Source organism: Brassica oleracea, chromosome C5 (genome assembly GCF_000695525.1).
Source record: "Brassica oleracea var. oleracea cultivar TO1000 chromosome C5, BOL, whole genome shotgun sequence".
Classification (NCBI taxonomy): domain Eukaryota; kingdom Viridiplantae; phylum Streptophyta; class Magnoliopsida; order Brassicales; family Brassicaceae; genus Brassica; species Brassica oleracea.
This window is the reverse complement of record NC_027752.1, coordinates 8,552,923-8,570,756: the sequence shown is the minus strand read 5'-3', so window position 1 is coordinate 8,570,756 and position 17,834 is coordinate 8,552,923. Positions and strand designations below refer to the sequence as shown.

Sequence of the window (17,834 nt, the reverse complement as noted above, 5' to 3'; positions counted from 1 at the left end):
TTTTTTTTGAGAAAGGGATAAGTTCCAACTTGAAACCTTGATATCCTGCTATAATTTTGTTATTGAACAATAATAAACAGTTGATCATGATTAAGGATGGTATGATAGTTAATTATGATGTTTCAATGATGAACACATTGTATGTGGATGAGAGATTCTCAATGGTATTTTTTGAGTCGAGATAGTCAAAAGGGATTAAAAATCAAGATCATCACTGAAGAAGGGCTGGCTAAACGAAGATGATTATAAATATATCATTTAATAATGATGATTAAACGAATGAATACAACTATACAAGGAAACATTTTGCATCAGGCCTATATCATGTTGTGTGTATGCATTTCTTCATGTCTTCTTGCGAGACGTGATTCAAGTGCAAAACCCAACAATAACAACGATCATGGTGGTTAGACTATGCTATGCTATTTTGTTGAAGATAGTCTCATGCTAGACTATGCTATCTAAGGATAGTGATAGTACTAACCACGGTGCTCGAATAGCAAAGCCAATAAGATTTTAGCAAAATATTGATGAAAATTAATATCATATGCCTACAAAATTAGACAATTATTAATTATATATTAGGCTTAAAATTTTCCTTAACAAAATTTGTGATAAACGCAGTCAAATTGTTAAAGTGCTATTAATTTGAAAATTGTGCTAAACCAGTCAAACTTAAAATATGTCCATCACTGAAACATCATAATTAACTGTACTTAGTTGACAAAAAAACTGTACTTAACTTGTTAATAATATGGTTTTAAAAATATAAAAAACACTTACAAAAAATTTTAATCAATTTTTATTAAAAATTAGATGTTTTAAAATGGTAAAAATGACATTTATAATATTTTAATGAATTCTTCCGAAAAACTTAAAACTCCAGAAATGCTTACAAGTTATAATTATAACCCTATTAGCACTGAGCCGGATTTAAAATATACCCAAAATATTTCCAAACCAGGTGGATTGGACTCGAATATTTACGGGTTTTATGAGTTTTAAGTTAGACCTGCACAGTTGACACCGCTACAAATAAATCCTTGAAATAGTAATCTTTGCAAGTAGCAACTATATATTAATACTCCAAGTAAATTCAGTTAATGAAGTTGAAACTACACAATAAAGTGATAAACCAGCCTTAAGACAATAATAATAGTTGGTTGTAGAGTTTACAAGACGAACGAAACTTAGAAAGTGCAGTGATCCTTCAAGACCTGCCTCGCGAGATCAAACGCTCCACTGTGCTTATATATCAAATGCAGATTGTGCGCAGCCTCTTTGCGTAGGTCACAGTTAACAGGTTTACGCTCTTCCGCAACATTAGGATCTTCGTTTGGGAGTTTCGGCATTGGATATTCTTTCTCGTAAACCGCTAAAACCTTCTCGTAGTACGAAGCCGCAAGAGTCACAAGACCCACGTGATGATACGCCCTAGCAACGTTATACAACGCCTCTTGACTGTTACTGCAGATTCTTATATTGTTGTATAGAAACGCAAAGCCTTGAGCAAGACACTCATGTCGGTTCTTGAGTCGGAAACCGAGGGCTAAGTTGATTAAAGCAGCTCCTGAAAAAGAAGATAGAACAGGTGTGAACACTTTATTTAACCGATTAGCTAACTCGTGAAAACGGAGAGAACAATATAGATGCATGCTTACCTACGCAGAGGTTGATTAAAGGGCTATCTGGCATTAGTTTATATGCTTCAAGGTATTCTCTTGCAGCATCTTGATGTCGGCTTGTCACGGTGAAATGGTGACCGGCTATCAGAATAGGCGGTACGCAATCTCTGTACTTGCTTCTTAAGTGATGCATGAACTTAGCTTCACTCGACGCTCTTTTCCCTAGCCTGCACATAATAACACGATATTCATACTGCAAACAAAACAGAGTCGACAGTAGTCTCCAAGTGATATGAAACACCGCTCTGTATACCTTGAAATGACTTTGTAATAGCAGTTCCAGGCATTCAAACGATACGGATGTTGCTGAATGACAGATCTTACACAGTCAAACCACTGCTTTGGATCCATAGTATCACATGATATTTCTGTAAACATCAAAAGAAGAAAGCGCTGTTAACCATAAACCAACGAAGACTTATCTATAAGTCTTGAAGAAAAATGGATATCAAGGTTGGGGTTAGGAGATTACTAGCTCCAAGTGACTGAAGCTCCTTTTTTATCTCAACAGGCAGCATTTTGGCGTCCAATCTACGAGCCAGGTTAACTATCTCCAGAGCTTCCCAAAACCTTTGCAGCGATGCCAATGCCTTGCACAACTACAAGACATGCAATTTAAGGAGTCATGACAAACATAAAGGAGAAGAGGGCATCAAAGAAGTTATAATAATATGTGGAAGGGAACGGTCAATTACATCTACAAAGAGACGGTGATACTCTTCATCCTTCATAGCTTCTTCCTGAGTAGAAAAGTCAAAAAGTATAACCCCGGTCAACATAAAAGGCAAAAGCATTTTGAGTAATTAAAACAAAGAGGACATAGCTGGCAATCCTGGTATACATAGATAGATACCTCAGATTCACTGCACATATCTTCGTTATGAGCTTTAATAGCAGCCCGTTCTCTGATTCTCTTTGCCTCATTTAATGTTGCCCTGATTTTGCGCCACTTTTTGGGTCCGCCTCTCAACCTAGCTCAACATGTTTCGGAACAAAGGTTACTAACAATGTCCAGACAGAAACGGCAAGGCTTACAGACTATGCTGGATAGATTAATTTTATACTCACTCTGAAGCTTGAGCATCTCTAGGACGTCGGCGTCTTCTATTTCTTTGGAGCTCCGAAAGAACCGATCGTTTTCTTTTTCCCTTGACCTACACGTTTTCATGAAGGCGCCAGCATACAATTTTTTTTTATCAAACCACCTTCTGCTAATGCTAAATGAAAGAACTCTAACGAAATGCTGGATGTTCAGATGGGTCCAAGTACGTTTTTATTCAAGAAGCAGTAACTATTTATGTTGTCAATTTCTTTAGCATATTTCTTATATGAAACTTGGGTACAGAGCTATTACCGTCCGCCGCCAAACCCACTTAAGAACCAACTGTAATGCTGTATTGGCAAATTCCTCAAGCATCCCCTCTGAATAATAGATCTGACAAAGATGCATCCTGATCTTTCTTTTCTTCCACCATGCCTTCTGTTTAGAAGTATCAAGATCTACACTTAGAAAAAAGAACCATTGTTAGCAAACTTATATCTTATGACAAAATAGTTGGACGCAAATCGCATAACTAACATTTGGAAGAAAAAACAGTTAAGATATCGCAAATCCATTACTTGTACAAAGTTTAGCAGTGAATCTGACAAAAGTGATATTTAATAAGGTATTGTAACATGGGTAAACTATACACTCGTTGAGATAATACGGCAAGAGAAGAAATGTTCTTTTTTCTCTGCTGACCTGGATTTTCCGGAGGAGAAAGCACTGATATAGCTTCATCTCGATTGCCATCTTCCAGGAGAAGTGAAGACAGAGGTATGCGAGCATCAATTGGATCACTGAGTTCATTCAAAGCTGAGGGAATTTTCAGTTAGCAACAAATAGAAAAAAAGCTAACGAGAAACTGAAAATACAATAAACAATACGATTTTAATTTGCACGACATGGAAAATCATAAGATATTTGAGTTTCGAAACCTTCACAAAATATCCAATGTAGTTAACTACAAACAGAACATAGTGAAATTGTATCTCTACTATTGACAAGAGGGGGCTATACATATGCACAACACCTAAATCAAACTCTTACTAAATAGATTAAAAAGCACCTTTATAATAGAAAATGATGGCCTGATCTCGTTTGGCCAACGACGTATAACAGCGAGCAACTTTCACAAACAAATAACCATCCTACAAGGAAAACCACGGAACTAGTTAGCCCAGGGACGAAGCAAAAGTTGTAAGAGAAGAAACAATCGAGTACAACTGCTTATCAACTTACATTCACAGTGTCATTGACTGCTAACAAATAGTATTTGAGAGCAGTGTGAAAATTCCCAATGTTTGTTAGCTCATCAGCCAAATTGATGATGAGGTCTGAATGTTCGGATACAGCCTCCCGTGGTAGAATACTTAAAACAATCTGCAGATACGGCAAGCAACATCATTCACAAGAGAAGGTACATCAACGTTTTGAAAAGAGAAACCCCTATATAAAAGACTGCACATCATACTAAAGATCATAACATAACAGAACTGACATACTTCACATGGTGTAAAAAAGTGAGACATGAACTTGAGAAGAAATACGAAGTAATAAGAATGACAAGGACCAATGCAAACCACATTCTCTTTAGATAGATTTAAAATCTCTTCTTTTTTTTCCCAAATCTTGTTATCCATCTACTAAATAATTAGAGGAGGGTATAGTTTTAAAGCAATCATTGGGATAAAAGATTAGCAGGTTTATAATGTAAGATACACAAACCTCTGCTTGCTTCATTTCTTGGAGGCGAACATGACAGATGGCTTGTCTGATTTTCAAGCTGGAAGGCAGTTCTTTTCCTGGATTGTAGATTTGGCGCACATCATGAATATACTTAAGAGTTCTATCATACGCATTAATTTCCATCAAAACAGAAGCCAGTAGATCCAAGACATCAGGCCCCACTTCAGATGGATGAGATTTTATATGATCCTCTAAGATGTTTGCTGCTCGTTCACCCTCGCCGGATTTTAGAAAGTACTGAGAAACCCAAGAAGAAGAAATAAGTTCATAAAATTGGCATTAACCATTTGTCTTTTTTTCTGGGGTAGAGAAACTACATCACAGAGATTAGCAATTTAGAATAAATTTATACTCATTCAGCTTATAATACCTTTGTCCCCCAATCGAGGACCTCAATTCTCTCAGGATACCGACGAAATATTTGCTCATAGGTTTCGGCAGCTTCTTTATATTTTCCAGCATTTAGGCAGAGGTCTGCATATTCATATTTCAAAGGGAAATTCTCTGGATCAGCTTGTACTGCTTTGGACGCATAACTCCTTGCAGACAAGTCCCCTTGCTCCCTGAAATCAATTAGTTTTGTAAGTTAGCTTGGCACTGTCAAACAAAATTCTAAACAGAAAACAAAACAGCTTCCTGCGTTTTCGTTTTACACTTTTTCCCAATAACTATATTACCAAGGCTAATGACATTGGGTTCTTGTTACTTAATTACTTGCAAGCCCTGCAATCTCTGATACGGTCTTACTGTAAACAACTATCTTGACATCTAGATAGCCGTTATTGACAAGCAAATAGTAGTAACATAAATGTTTCTGCGTTCGCCATTTCTGCTGTATAAAAATGAAGACTGGCATGAACAAATAGAACTTACTTGGACCTCTCGTAAAGCAACTTCCAACAAGGTGATTTTGGACCTTCAACAGTTGCAGCAATCCTCAATACTCGAGTAGACAATGAGTCGGTCCTACCAAGTTTATCATATACAAGCGATAGGTAATGATACGCTCGACCGAAGGTTGGTGCTTGCTTAATAACGTCTAATATAATAGGTAAAGCCTGGAAGAAAGTAAAACAACATAAATCTGGATCAGTCCATAAATAAATATAAATAATATGACACAACACAATTTAGGAAAAAGCAGCAGTTTCTGAAATGTAATAGTCAAAACGATATTGTGGTAGAGAAAAATCAGTTTAATTTTTCAGGACAATTATGAAATGTGTTTCCGAGCTACGCTATTCTCTCTAAAAGGCACGATACCACAGAAAATAAAAACTTCATCTGGGATTACCTCACTGTTTTTATTATCTGCGTGAAGAAAAAAAGCCTCACTCAACCTCTTCTGAATTTCAGGTGAAACTTTTTTCTTTGACCCCTGTCGTCTACCCCTTTTTTTATTCTGCACAAGTATATACACTGTCATTTAAAAAAAAAAAAAGATAAAGTGGCAGCATATGCAGAGTTGATATATGTCCCATCATATAATTTCGTGGAGTGTAGCACGAGAAAGTGCACAAGTGAAGCAGGAGGGAACTTGTATTTCAATGAGGTTCAAGAACAAACATGCAGTTCATCCCTTTTTTTTAAAAAAAGAGTTAAAGCTAAATAATAGACAAAAGGTCAAACTTCTTGATGCAAGATGCGGACTGAAGACACATGAAATACAAGTTAACTCGTGAAATATTAAAAAATAAGCTGTCCAAGGAAAACGTACCTTCCTAGACTTTCGTCGGCGGCCAGTATCGTAGAGTTCCATGAATCCCTTCTCGCCCGAGGTGCTATTCCAGATGTTAATAGCATCATACCTGGATCTCTTATCTGAACCATCACTGTCACATTCACACAAAAAAAAAAAATCAACACAAAATATATGTTGGGCAACACAAGGGGGAGTACTTGACCAACAAATCCAACTAAAAGCTACTTGAATGGGAGGTATAAAGCATTAAACAAAACTTATGGGAGATTTTAAACAATTTATTCACCGAATTGCACAATCTAGGAAAATCAAAGCTATTGTCATTGCATCTAGAAACATTATACCAAAATAAAGAAACAAAAGGAGAGTGAAAGACGAACCGTTGAGAGTCAGTAAATGCTTTGCGTTTCTTCTTAGCGAGAGCTTCATATTCAAGGCGTTCGAATGTTGTTGGAATTCCACTGACAGCTTCAGACTCATCTCTTTCTTCAGAGTCATCATCATCATCATCTACCTGGCCTCCTTCATCACTGTTTCCATCATCATCAGCGTTATCATCACTAGCATCACCACCGTCGTCTTCCATATAGCTTGGGCCCCCTTCTAACACAGAAAAGGAGGTTTGCTCATCTTCTCCCACCAGGCCCTTTCCCTTATCTTCCATCCTTTGAATTTTACTTCCCTCAAGCTTCCCTATCTACAATAGTTTCACGGAGAACCAATCAAAAAGTTAGCATCATTTTTCTACCACGCAGCTGCTTACTAGACACTGAAACCGTTTATAGTCTTCTTTTTTTTTTTTAATTCTCCCAAAAAAAAAATAGGGGATCTGAGTGGGTTACAAAGATTCGGGTTCACCGGAGAAAACAGGTCTAGGTTACTGGTGACACAGCAAGGACAAACAATATGCAATCGAGTAAACTAGAAGAAAAGAGTCATGGGAAAGAAGTCAGAAGGAGAGAGGAGAGAGGAACCTCCGTGAGTCGCCGGAACTGAGACCGATGATCATAAAATTAAAGAGGCAAGAAAGATGTTGCTTAGGGCGAACTCAGAAGAGGAGAGACAAAGGCCGCTCAAAGGCTCCAAAAAAGTAAAGGCTCAAAAACCCAACAAGAACTCGAAAGTAAGCCCTTGAGAGCTGCTGTATACACACAACCATACAAATTTCGAAAACCCTGCACAATTGAAGAAATTTGTTACCTGAAAACCGCGGCTTTGTCTTTTCAGTCAAACTCTGCTTTGTCAGTGTGTCTGAAGAACGAAAAAGAAAGGTTTTTTTTTCTCTTCAACGACAAAACAAAAACCAGAAGAAGACCAGATGCAGAGAGGTTCTCTGCCGGCGATGGAGAATACGATAGCCACGGAGAAGAGAAGACATTACGAAAGATGGGTCAGAAATACAATATGCTAAAAGGCTCACATGTAAGCCCAAGAGAGATATTTCTATCAATGATGTCTTCAAAGCCCAACAGAAGCTTTCTCATGTACAAAGACTGAAACAAGAAGCGCGCTCATTCTCCCTTCAACGCCAAAACCAGACGATTGCCTGAAATCTCTACTTGGTTTTCATGTCTTATTATCTATGTTATTAAGAACTTCATGAGCATATAAACTACTTGCTTGGATTTATCTACAGTCTACACCCTGGAAGGTCTTCCATCAAACCAATCTCTCAATTGCCTTATGGGGGTGTTAAGACTTGAGGGATTGTAGCTCAATGTGCCCCAAATCATACTCTTGTGCCCTAACTTGAACAACAAGAAACACGTGCATACACTGAAAAGGAAAGAGGGAAAGGGGTGAATAACACACAGTCATTCAGTGAGGATGATCATTTCTGCCCACATGACTCCTAACATTATTAACCAACTTGCATGCAAAAATACTAGTCCTAGAACATTCATCACCCAACATATTAAGCAATTAACAAACATAACACATCATTTATTTCAATACACATTCATTAATCGCATTAACATTTGTCATCTCATAACCATTTCCAATATTAATAATAACATGACAACTTAGGCTGGCCGTCACCTCGAAAGGTCGTACGCCACCTTGGGCTTGTCATCCGGTTTACGGGCTTTGACGGGATCGCCATGTCCTCGTCCTCAGTCCGACTTTACACATTTAATATTTACCTAACAACTTCATCACTTATCACTTTAACATTTATCAACTAACAGATCGTCATCAACATTATCATCACATATAATCATCAAACAATCAAACATACCAAATTCCTAGACCTACCATTTAAGAATACAACTTGAGGTTGAAAGTGGGTTCTGAAACTAGCGGGTTGACACTCTGTTCTAGTGATCTGAAACTCTAAACAAGATAACGTCAACAGATATAGATTCCTTGCAGCTAGATCTTTCCAGCGACACCTTACTCGCGTCCTAACTCTCTCTAGTTCACCGGGAAAACTTCTCACAAAACCCCTATGTGAAACTGGAAAAACAGGTTTCGGACTTAGAATTTCTGGATTCAGAAAACAGTGATTTTTCTTCAAATTGAAGATCAAATAACTTCCAGAGTTTACCTCGTAATGAAGCATTCTTAGTGGATATAGAAAGATGGTAACGTCAGTTTCTAACAATATCACGACCGTCACCTAACTCCTTTTGTATCAACCAGAAATCTCTTCCCAATATGGCTCTGCGAAACAGAAAAACCAGACTTGAACCGATTTCAGAAACGTAATGGTTTTCTCTCAACTTGTAGATTGAGTAACTAACTGAGATTACCTCGTAATTGAGATCCGAAAGTTGCTGTGTCTTCCTTGCAACGACATCTATCAATCCAACTTTAGTTCTTTGCCTAACACTTTCGTATCTGGTTGCAAACTTCTCTCCAAAACCCCAACTTGGCATTGATATCTCAGAGTAACTGCAGGCTGCGTTGTCTCTCCCTCTCCTCTAGGTCGTGCCCTCAATATATATGTAGAAGAGTTTAGGGTTTAGATCATTCAAAATTACTAAAATACCCTTTTTAGGGTTTTGGCTTAAAACGTGGGCTTTACGGTTAAGGTTTTAAAATTTGATGGGTTTGGGCTGTGACAATGTCGTTTCATGGAAAGAGAATAAACAAGACCCTTACAGGGCTCGTAAATCTCAACACAGAAGAACAAATCAGAACCAAGGCTTTACATGTATATTAGAAGTTACGCTTAGACTCTGGTATACTCAACAGTAAGTTGTATTAAACTTATAAACACAAAGGTTTCGTGGTGTAGTTGGTTATCACGTCAGTGTCTCCGGTTCGAACCCGGGCGAAGCCATTAATTTTTCTTTATTAGTTATGAAATTTTCAAATACTATTTTAAAAAGTTATACGCCGATGCCGGGTGATAGGCGGGAATACTAACCACTATACTACAACGACATTGAAAATGAAGATGACAGTATTATAACTAACAATAGTTTTCATAGATGGTTAAAAAGAAAATCTCTTTATTATTGTCTTCTTTAGCTTAGAGGGCCAAACATATTCAAACTGCAATAACAAAATTTTGTTTTTGGAACACTAGCAATAGACATAGTTATAGACATTAATCTACTAATAATAGCAATCCCAATTAAATCCAAAGGTTACGTATTCCAATTATGTTAAAAGGTTGTGACTATTGAAAAGTTGTGATCAATCATATACGTATCTTTTTAAATTAAAAAGTGGTGACTATTCATATAAATATATTTTCAAAATAACTACATTTAAAATGAAAGAATGTGACCATTAAAATTGAAAAGATGTGACTATTCAAATAGATTTTAAAATCTATAAATAGTCGATGTACATACATTTCTCAAAGTAAAATGTTCACTAATCTAACTAATTATAAAATGGTGAAAAAAGGTTTCATGCAGTTATTTGGTTACAAATTTTTATAAAAAAAATGACGTCATCGTTATTAAATCAAACAGCATCTTTTGTCATCCTCGAACCAATGCCTTCCCTCGACTAACAATGGCACCTCTTTACAAGATTTATGTATACATGCCATCCTCTCTGATATTGTACTCCTTCCATTTGTTCTTTTATATCTTCTGAGTTTTTATTAATCAAAGTTATGTCTTGTTCGATTTGTGGGTATTTACAAGATCCCATTAATTGAATATCAATGGGTTTTGGAACGAAGTTAGTACCATCTTTTTCTCTTCATGTTTAGTTCACAAGAATCCATGTTAAAAACCACGCGCCCCAAAATTTCCTCTCAACCCTAACCTCGCGCCTCCTTTTTCCCTTGCTCCGATCACCTCTCCAGTGCCCCTCGGCGCTGTGAGAGGGCTCTTGACGATCCCGTCACATCCAAATCCATCTCCGGCGTGAAGATCTGTTGGTGACGTGACTTTGTTTCGGTTCGTCGTCTTCACAGATGGCTTGCATTGACTTGTCGAAGTTGAGCGGGATTCGCGACGCGGTGCCTCTAGCGACTGTGCCGCCGCTTCATCCTCCTCAACACCAAAGCAAACGTTTCCTCTCCTGACGTCTGGCTCTTCTCGCTGGTGAAAGTTAATGTCGCTTTGGCCTCTGCCTACAAAGGCTAATCGGGTACGCGTTTCCTAAGCTAGAGGTCTCGGGACCTCAGACTTGTTGCGATAGGGTCATATCTGTCGCTCCGTCGAGTCAAGATTAGGTGGTTAGCTACTGAGTGATGCATTAATTTAGCTCATCTCCCCTCCTTTGTTGTTGGTGTTGGCGTTGCTTGTTAGTCTGGATTGGAATTGCAGGTTTAAACGTGATGGGTTGTGGAGGCTCTTTGTTTTCTTGGAGCTCGGAGTAATATTTTGTGGTTGGAGGGGGTAGTAAGACTCGGGAGGTGGTGATGCTGCCCCTTTCTCTGTACCGACTTAGAGGGCGAGTGCGGTCGAGTTGGTTGAGCGCTATTAAGCACCCGTGGTGTGTGTTGTCCCGTCTGTTGCTGGAATCCGGGTTTAGTTCTTTCCCAGCCCGGACCTAGAGGACAGTCCTTGAGCGGGTCTGTTTCTGATCCTCGGAGAAAAGCAATTTGTGCAGGCAGCCATTGAATCCACTTCCCACTAGCATTGTGTTCTTCATGTTCTAGTTTCTTGGATCTCTCCTTTCATGCTTATGTCGGCTAAATCTTCCGTCCAGTTACTCCAAGTTTGTATCGATATTTGATGTCCTGTTCGCTCCAAAGCAGAACGGTTTCAAGATCGATTGATTCTGCTTCCATGTTTTTACCTTTTTTTGCCATGGAAATATGTTTTTTAGAGGTCTTATAGTTTGTTTATCACATATTGTAAGCTTCAACAATTCATTTCTGAAATAATATTTACCATTTAGCAAAAAGAAAAAAGAAGAATCCATGTTAATTGTCTTTTGAACCAGTCCAATTTAAAGAATTGTTACTTGTAACGTTTCGAGATATTTTTTCTGTTAATATAAATCTCCCACTGATATGGTCATTTGAAATTACAGATTACAGTCTTCGTAGATCTAGATTTGTGTTTTGTGTGATGTCGTAACGGTGTCGATGATGTTACTGTAAGAATAATATGTGTTCTCGAATTTAGGTTCTCGAATTTAGGTTTCTTCAACAATTTGATCAAATAAAAAAAAACACTTTGCCAAGTCGTTGAATGCTCAAAATGTAGATATTCAATGTTAAAATGATCTACAAAGAACTTTTAAGAAACACATATAAACATGAAAATTCTATTTGTTATTCTTGTATCTAAGCCTTAACTTGAAAATTTTCATTAAGAAACCGATAAACTTCTACAATATTTATATCTTAATACCACATAGATTTAGAAAATACTATTTACTGATCCAACAAAATCATCATGATTTCAAAAAGGTAGATCAATAATTTATCAATTTAGTTGATTTTATTTAATTATTGTGTTACTTTAATATAATAAATGTTAGTGTTTTATAAGAACTCTCCCAAAAATTCAAAAAAATATTATAAATGAGAAGCGTCATATTAACATAAATCAGCATATATTTATTACAATATCTAATTTCTGAATATTCATTTTAAAGAAGTAAAGCACGTAAATACATATATATATATAATAACAATTACCAACATAGAAATAGTAATTGTTTAAAAATTATAAACTAATGCTTCTAATATTGTGTCTTAAATAGTAAATGTTATCTATCTATAAAGCAAAAAAAAATTGAAATTTGTTCAAAAAGTGGTTGAAACAAAATATCATGTGAAAAAGTAAGAAAAAGAAACTAAAAAAAGGATGGAGAGGCAATTGTATACAATATGTGTTCTGATAAAAATATAACCGGAACATTAAGGTTTATATATATATATATTTTTTTTTTTGAATACTTTTTAAGTCATATTTTTTTATAAAATGAGTCCCCGCGCGATATCCCACGAGTTCCTTACCTAGTTTACGATAAAGAAAACTACTCACTAGTTACATTACAAGAATATCATCCAACATTAGATCAGCTTTTTTGTTTATGTCGACATACAAACTTGAAAACATAAAAACTGAAATATCAGATACCGGTACAAGTAAGTATAACTAATAAATCATTATAATATTAATGTATTATTAGTATTTTATCATAAATCGTCTATCTATTTTTATTGCCATATAAAATTAAACAAAACTGAAGCTAATTTTGATAGATACCCTATACATTATTTGAGAATTGATTTTGCCACATATCCTCTCTACAATCATTTTCACAAAAATAATATGACACTAGGTGTTTTTCCCGCGACGCGGGCTTAAACATTTTCATAAATTTTTGAAAAGTTCTTTGTACACTATATTAATTATACTAAAATAAATCTTAAAATAAATTAATATTATAATTTTAATTATACAATTAAAAAAAATTATTTGATTAATATTTAATTATATAATTTATGTTTTTAACTTTTTACTAAAATACTTTTTCAGACAACAATACAATATATATAGAAATTATCATTTTTTTAATTATATTTTTAGATTTTGGATAATTCAATATTCTATTTTTAATTATATAATTAAGAATTTTATTTGATTAATATTTAGTTATATAATTTATGTTTTTAACTTTTTACTAAAAAGACTTTTTCAGATAACAATACAATATATACATAAATTATCTCTTTTTAAATTATATTTTCAGATTTTGGATAATTCTTACTATTACTAATTTTAATCAATTATTTAATCAAATAAATTAAAATTTCGTTTTTATTTTTAATTTAGTTATACATTTTATTCATTAAGGGTATAAACGATATTAACCACTCTAACTTTTAACGTGAGAGCTCAATTCCAAAAAATTACTTCGCAAATAATAGTATAGATAGATACTAAAATTGATAACATGGCTTATAACTTAATATAACATGGAAAATTACATTTAATGTTAATTTATATATTTTGGTAAACTTTTTAAAATATGGTAATAACTTATATTTTACATTTAATATCGATTTATATTTTTGAATTTATTTTAGAATATGGTAATATCATTAAAATAAATATATTCAAATATGGCATTACAAATTTCGAAATATCATTTAATTATATATTTTTAAATTATATAATTTTATTACTAAAATTTTCAAAAATGTATACAATTTTTTTAGAAAATTATAAAAATTTAATCGTAAAATCATTAGTTTATTATATATCTACAAATTTTATAAATATTGTTTAATTTTAATTTTTGATAATTATTCAAATTTTTACAAATTTATTTAATATATTTAATTAAAATAAATGGATAAAAAAATCTATCTAAGATTATAATATATATATATATAAAAATATGTTTGCCTCCCTCCTGTGCTGCCACCTAGGATCCAGGTCAGAAAGTCGCTGCTTGAGGAAATGACACGTGTCCTTTTCATCAAAACGCACAGCTTCATTTAACTTAGAATACAATTGATCTGGGCTTTGTGTATGGGCTTACGCAAGCCCTAAACCGTAGTCTTCTCTCCTCTCCCTTCGTCCAATCCAATCTCCCTCCGCTTCCGCCGTCTTCCTCCTCCACCTCCCAGAAAGTGACGCCCGTTTCAGCCCCTCCGTCGCTTCCGCCGGCAGGTAACTTCGGCAGCTTGAAGGTTCGAGGACGATCGGGGGGAGCGGGTTCGGGTCTCAGCCGCACACGTTGACGGAGCCGGTGTGGGATACGGTGAAGAGGGATTTGTCGATGATCATGAGTAATCTGAAGCTGGTGGTATTTCCAAATCCGAATAGGGAGAATCTTGGGAAGGCGTTTAGGGATTGGGATCTGTGGGGACCGTTTTTCTTCAAGCCAGCCGAATTGTCCTCGAGAACCTTGGTATCAAGCCAGCCGAATCGCCCTCGAAGTCCAAACCCTGCTTTTTTAGAAAATTTTCTCTGTTAAATATCTCTCATACTCTTTGATAATGGCTTCTTTCGCAGATTCATCTATCTGAATTGAAGGCTGGACAGTGCAGGTAGCGTGTTGAGGCAAGGCTTTTGCGTTTCTGGGAATCCCGAAAGGTTAAGAAGCACTGCTGATAGTTTTGTACAATCACTTGAGGTTTCACATTTTGGTGACAAAGGTCTATACTTTTTTGGATTTGGTTCTTGATCTGTTTATATTTGATGTTTTTTCTCACATAGGAAGTGATTTGAGGGAGAGAGGGATGAGAATTCTCCTCAAGAAAGTGTGGTCTCTAGTGGAGCTTTGTCGTACGGAAGTTTCGATCTACAAGGTTCCATGAGAGTTCATCATCACAACCCCAATTCCAGACCGCTTGAAAGTCTTCCCTTTACCGTGGTTACAGCTCAAACATGTAATCACAACATGCCATTGACTGAGCAACATAAAGGAGAAAGAGAGAATAACTCAGTGAGTTATGATCATGAACCAAGTTTTAGTGAGGAAGGTGGTGATGGTCACAACGAATCCATCAGCTAAAAAGTCTTCATGGCAGTGATGAAGTTGACTGATAAGATGTTGAAGTTGCTGATTACCGACATGCCTTATATAGGTGATGATTTGAGTATGGATGGTGGTAGTAGAAGAAAGTTTGCGGCTTTACAGAGAAAGAGCAAATGGAAATTTGTTTCTGAAGTTCTGTTTGAGAGAGGTTATCATGTCTCGCCTCAGCAGTGTGAGGATAAGTTTAATGATTTGAATAAGCGGTTTAACAAGCTTAATGACAATCGATTGAATCTGCATCATGACCTTGCTCTGCAGCATTCGGTAAAGCTAGCGTTTAGAAACATAAATGATCAAGAGAATGATGATTTTAGGAATCATCAACTTGAAAGACGCACAAATAGAAAAAATAGACAACATTCAATATCTGATTTGTTTATTGTTTTGGGCCTTTTGGCTCATCAGACCCGAACATTATCTCATCTTTGGCAATCAAGAATTTACTTTGCAACAATAGTAATCAGATTAACACAGATCGGGTTCTCTCCATTTTTCTCATCAATAATGAATGTTCTTATTTTGTCTGCTTTTGGGTTTGCTGATGTACATATGGTTGAAATTTTTTACAAAGCTTTAAAATTTAAACGATTCTCAAAAGTCTCTCTGTACTTGGATTTAAGAGTGTTGCTCGCATTCAAAACATCAAAAAAAAAAATCATGTTTCTTTTTTACTTATCTTTCGACGTGCCAATCTTACTAATCTTGAACCCTTTTATTTGCAATACCACTCAAATCTCTTTCCTTTCAAATACTAATTGAAGTCCAAACAAAATAAATGGAATTTGAGAAAAGAGATTTATCCTTAAGATTATTTTTCAAAAACTTTATGGAAGTAAATATCCATTCAGGTTCTCAACCACTACAAATACCACCAACGCCAAATATATTTTTATCAAGTGCACAAAAACTATAATATATTTAAAATTACAATAGATACATTAGTTAAATGAAAATATTATTTTTAAAAATATTTGGATGCATATATATATATATATATTAAGAGAAATGTATAAAATAAAATAAAAGTAACAATGACTTGAAGAAAAAATGTATAAGACTGAAAATATTTATGATTTATGGTCTAAGATATATTCAACTTATTGTCTTAATCAAGGTAGAATAAACTTTGGATAATATTTTTTATAAAATATATATACATGAAAATATTTTAATGGTAGAGTATATTTATAATTTCCAATAATCCGCCAAGTAAAGAAAAAGAAAACATGCATGTATATGAAAAAAGAAACATGCATGTATATAACCATGAAAAAAGAAAACTACTTTAAATAACTTAATCAAAAACAACAAACACATTCAACTAAACGCAGCAATTGCTAAACGCAATGAACATCACAACCTCAATGAAAATCCCAAGACATGACGTATAGTTTTGTACTAACAACTTACCAACCAATTTAATTTACACAGATAGTTCATTTCAACAGTAATCAAACCAAGCAAAAAGCCCTAATCAAAGCAAATATCCCGCGCGAAGCGCGGATCGGCCCTAGTTTTAAATATATACATGCATATTCTTAAATATAATTTAAAATAAACAAAATTATTTTTATCTTAATTTTTATGTTTAAATCAAATTTAAATTAAAATATTGATAATAAAAAGAAAATTTACAATATAATTTTATTTTTAAATAGAATTTATATTTATCTGTTAAAAAAATATTTTAAAATTTTTTACTGCACATTGTGCAGGAAAACATCTAGTCCACTAGACTATATTTGCGAAGTGATTTTGCCACATGTCCTTTTTACAATCAATTTCATAAAACAAATATGACAAGACTATTGAAATTGATGACATGTCTTATAACTTAATATGACATGGACCATTGCTTTTAATGTTAATATATATTTTTGGTAAACTTTTTAAAATATGAAAATAACTCATATATTACATTTAATGTCAATTTATATTTTTGGAAATTTTTTTAGAATATGGAAATAACTCATAAATCATCATTAAAATAAATATATTAAAATATGGCATTATAAATTTCAAAAAATAATTTAATTATATATTTTTAAATTATACAATTTTATTACTAAAATTTTCAAAAATGTATACAATTTTTTTAGAAAATGATAATAATTTAATCGTAAAATCATTATTTTCTTATATATCTACAAATTTTATAAATATTGTTTAATTTTAATTTTTGGTAATTATGCAACTTTTACAAATTTATTTAATATATTTCATTAAAATAAATAGATAGAAAATTCTATCTAAGATTATAATTTCAAATATATACATGTATATTCTTAAATATAATTTTTATGTTTAATTAAATCAAATTTATATTAAAATATTGATACGAAAAAGAAAATTTACAATATTAATAAAGTTTTATTTTAAAATATAATTTATATCTATTCTATTAAAAGAGAATCACTCTGAAAAAATCTACTTATACAAAGTTGTTAGACCCTTTCACAAGACTATTAATATTTTGGTCTTTATCTTAAATTTATACTAACAATATATTACCATATATTTCTTTAACAATGATCTAATCAATTTAATAGGTGATATAACTAGATTTCCTAAATTTTATAAGATTTGCTTTAAATAAAATATTTTAAATTTTTGTGACATGAATCAAACCCATTTGTGATACTTATATATTTGCCGATCATATCTACAATATAGCCTAAAAGATAATTAGCTATATATTAATTAATAATAAATAATACTCATTTCTTTCATGTAAACA

At 34.0% G+C, this 17,834-nt stretch overlaps 1 protein-coding gene across 3 annotated transcripts; it reads right to left on the bottom strand.

Annotated features, from left to right (window-relative positions):
* Positions 1–1,052: 1,052 nt before the first annotated feature.
* On the bottom strand, positions 1,053–7,556 carry LOC106295639 (general transcription factor 3C polypeptide 3). Of its 3 annotated transcripts, none has more exons than XM_013731600.1 (19): positions 7,379–7,556; positions 7,153–7,275; positions 6,559–6,875; positions 6,194–6,308; positions 5,771–5,878; positions 5,350–5,534; positions 4,847–5,039; positions 4,456–4,713; positions 3,970–4,110; positions 3,797–3,878; positions 3,430–3,543; positions 3,040–3,185; positions 2,754–2,839; positions 2,539–2,656; positions 2,381–2,425; positions 2,158–2,284; positions 1,939–2,053; positions 1,662–1,852; positions 1,053–1,570 (listed from the first exon to the last, which is right to left on the bottom strand). In XM_013731600.1, the coding sequence occupies exons 3-19, from the start codon at positions 6,840–6,842 to the stop codon at positions 1,191–1,193; spliced, it is 2,688 nt and encodes an 895-aa protein (XP_013587054.1). In that variant the 5' UTR covers positions 6,843–6,875; positions 7,153–7,275; positions 7,379–7,556; the 3' UTR covers positions 1,053–1,190. The 3 variants fall into 3 exon arrangements, with proteins under 3 accessions (XP_013587054.1, XP_013587055.1, XP_013587053.1); XM_013731601.1 differs by having other exon boundaries at positions 7,153–7,170; XM_013731599.1 differs by lacking the exon at positions 7,153–7,275.
* Between the last annotated feature and the right edge of the window lie 10,278 nt (positions 7,557–17,834).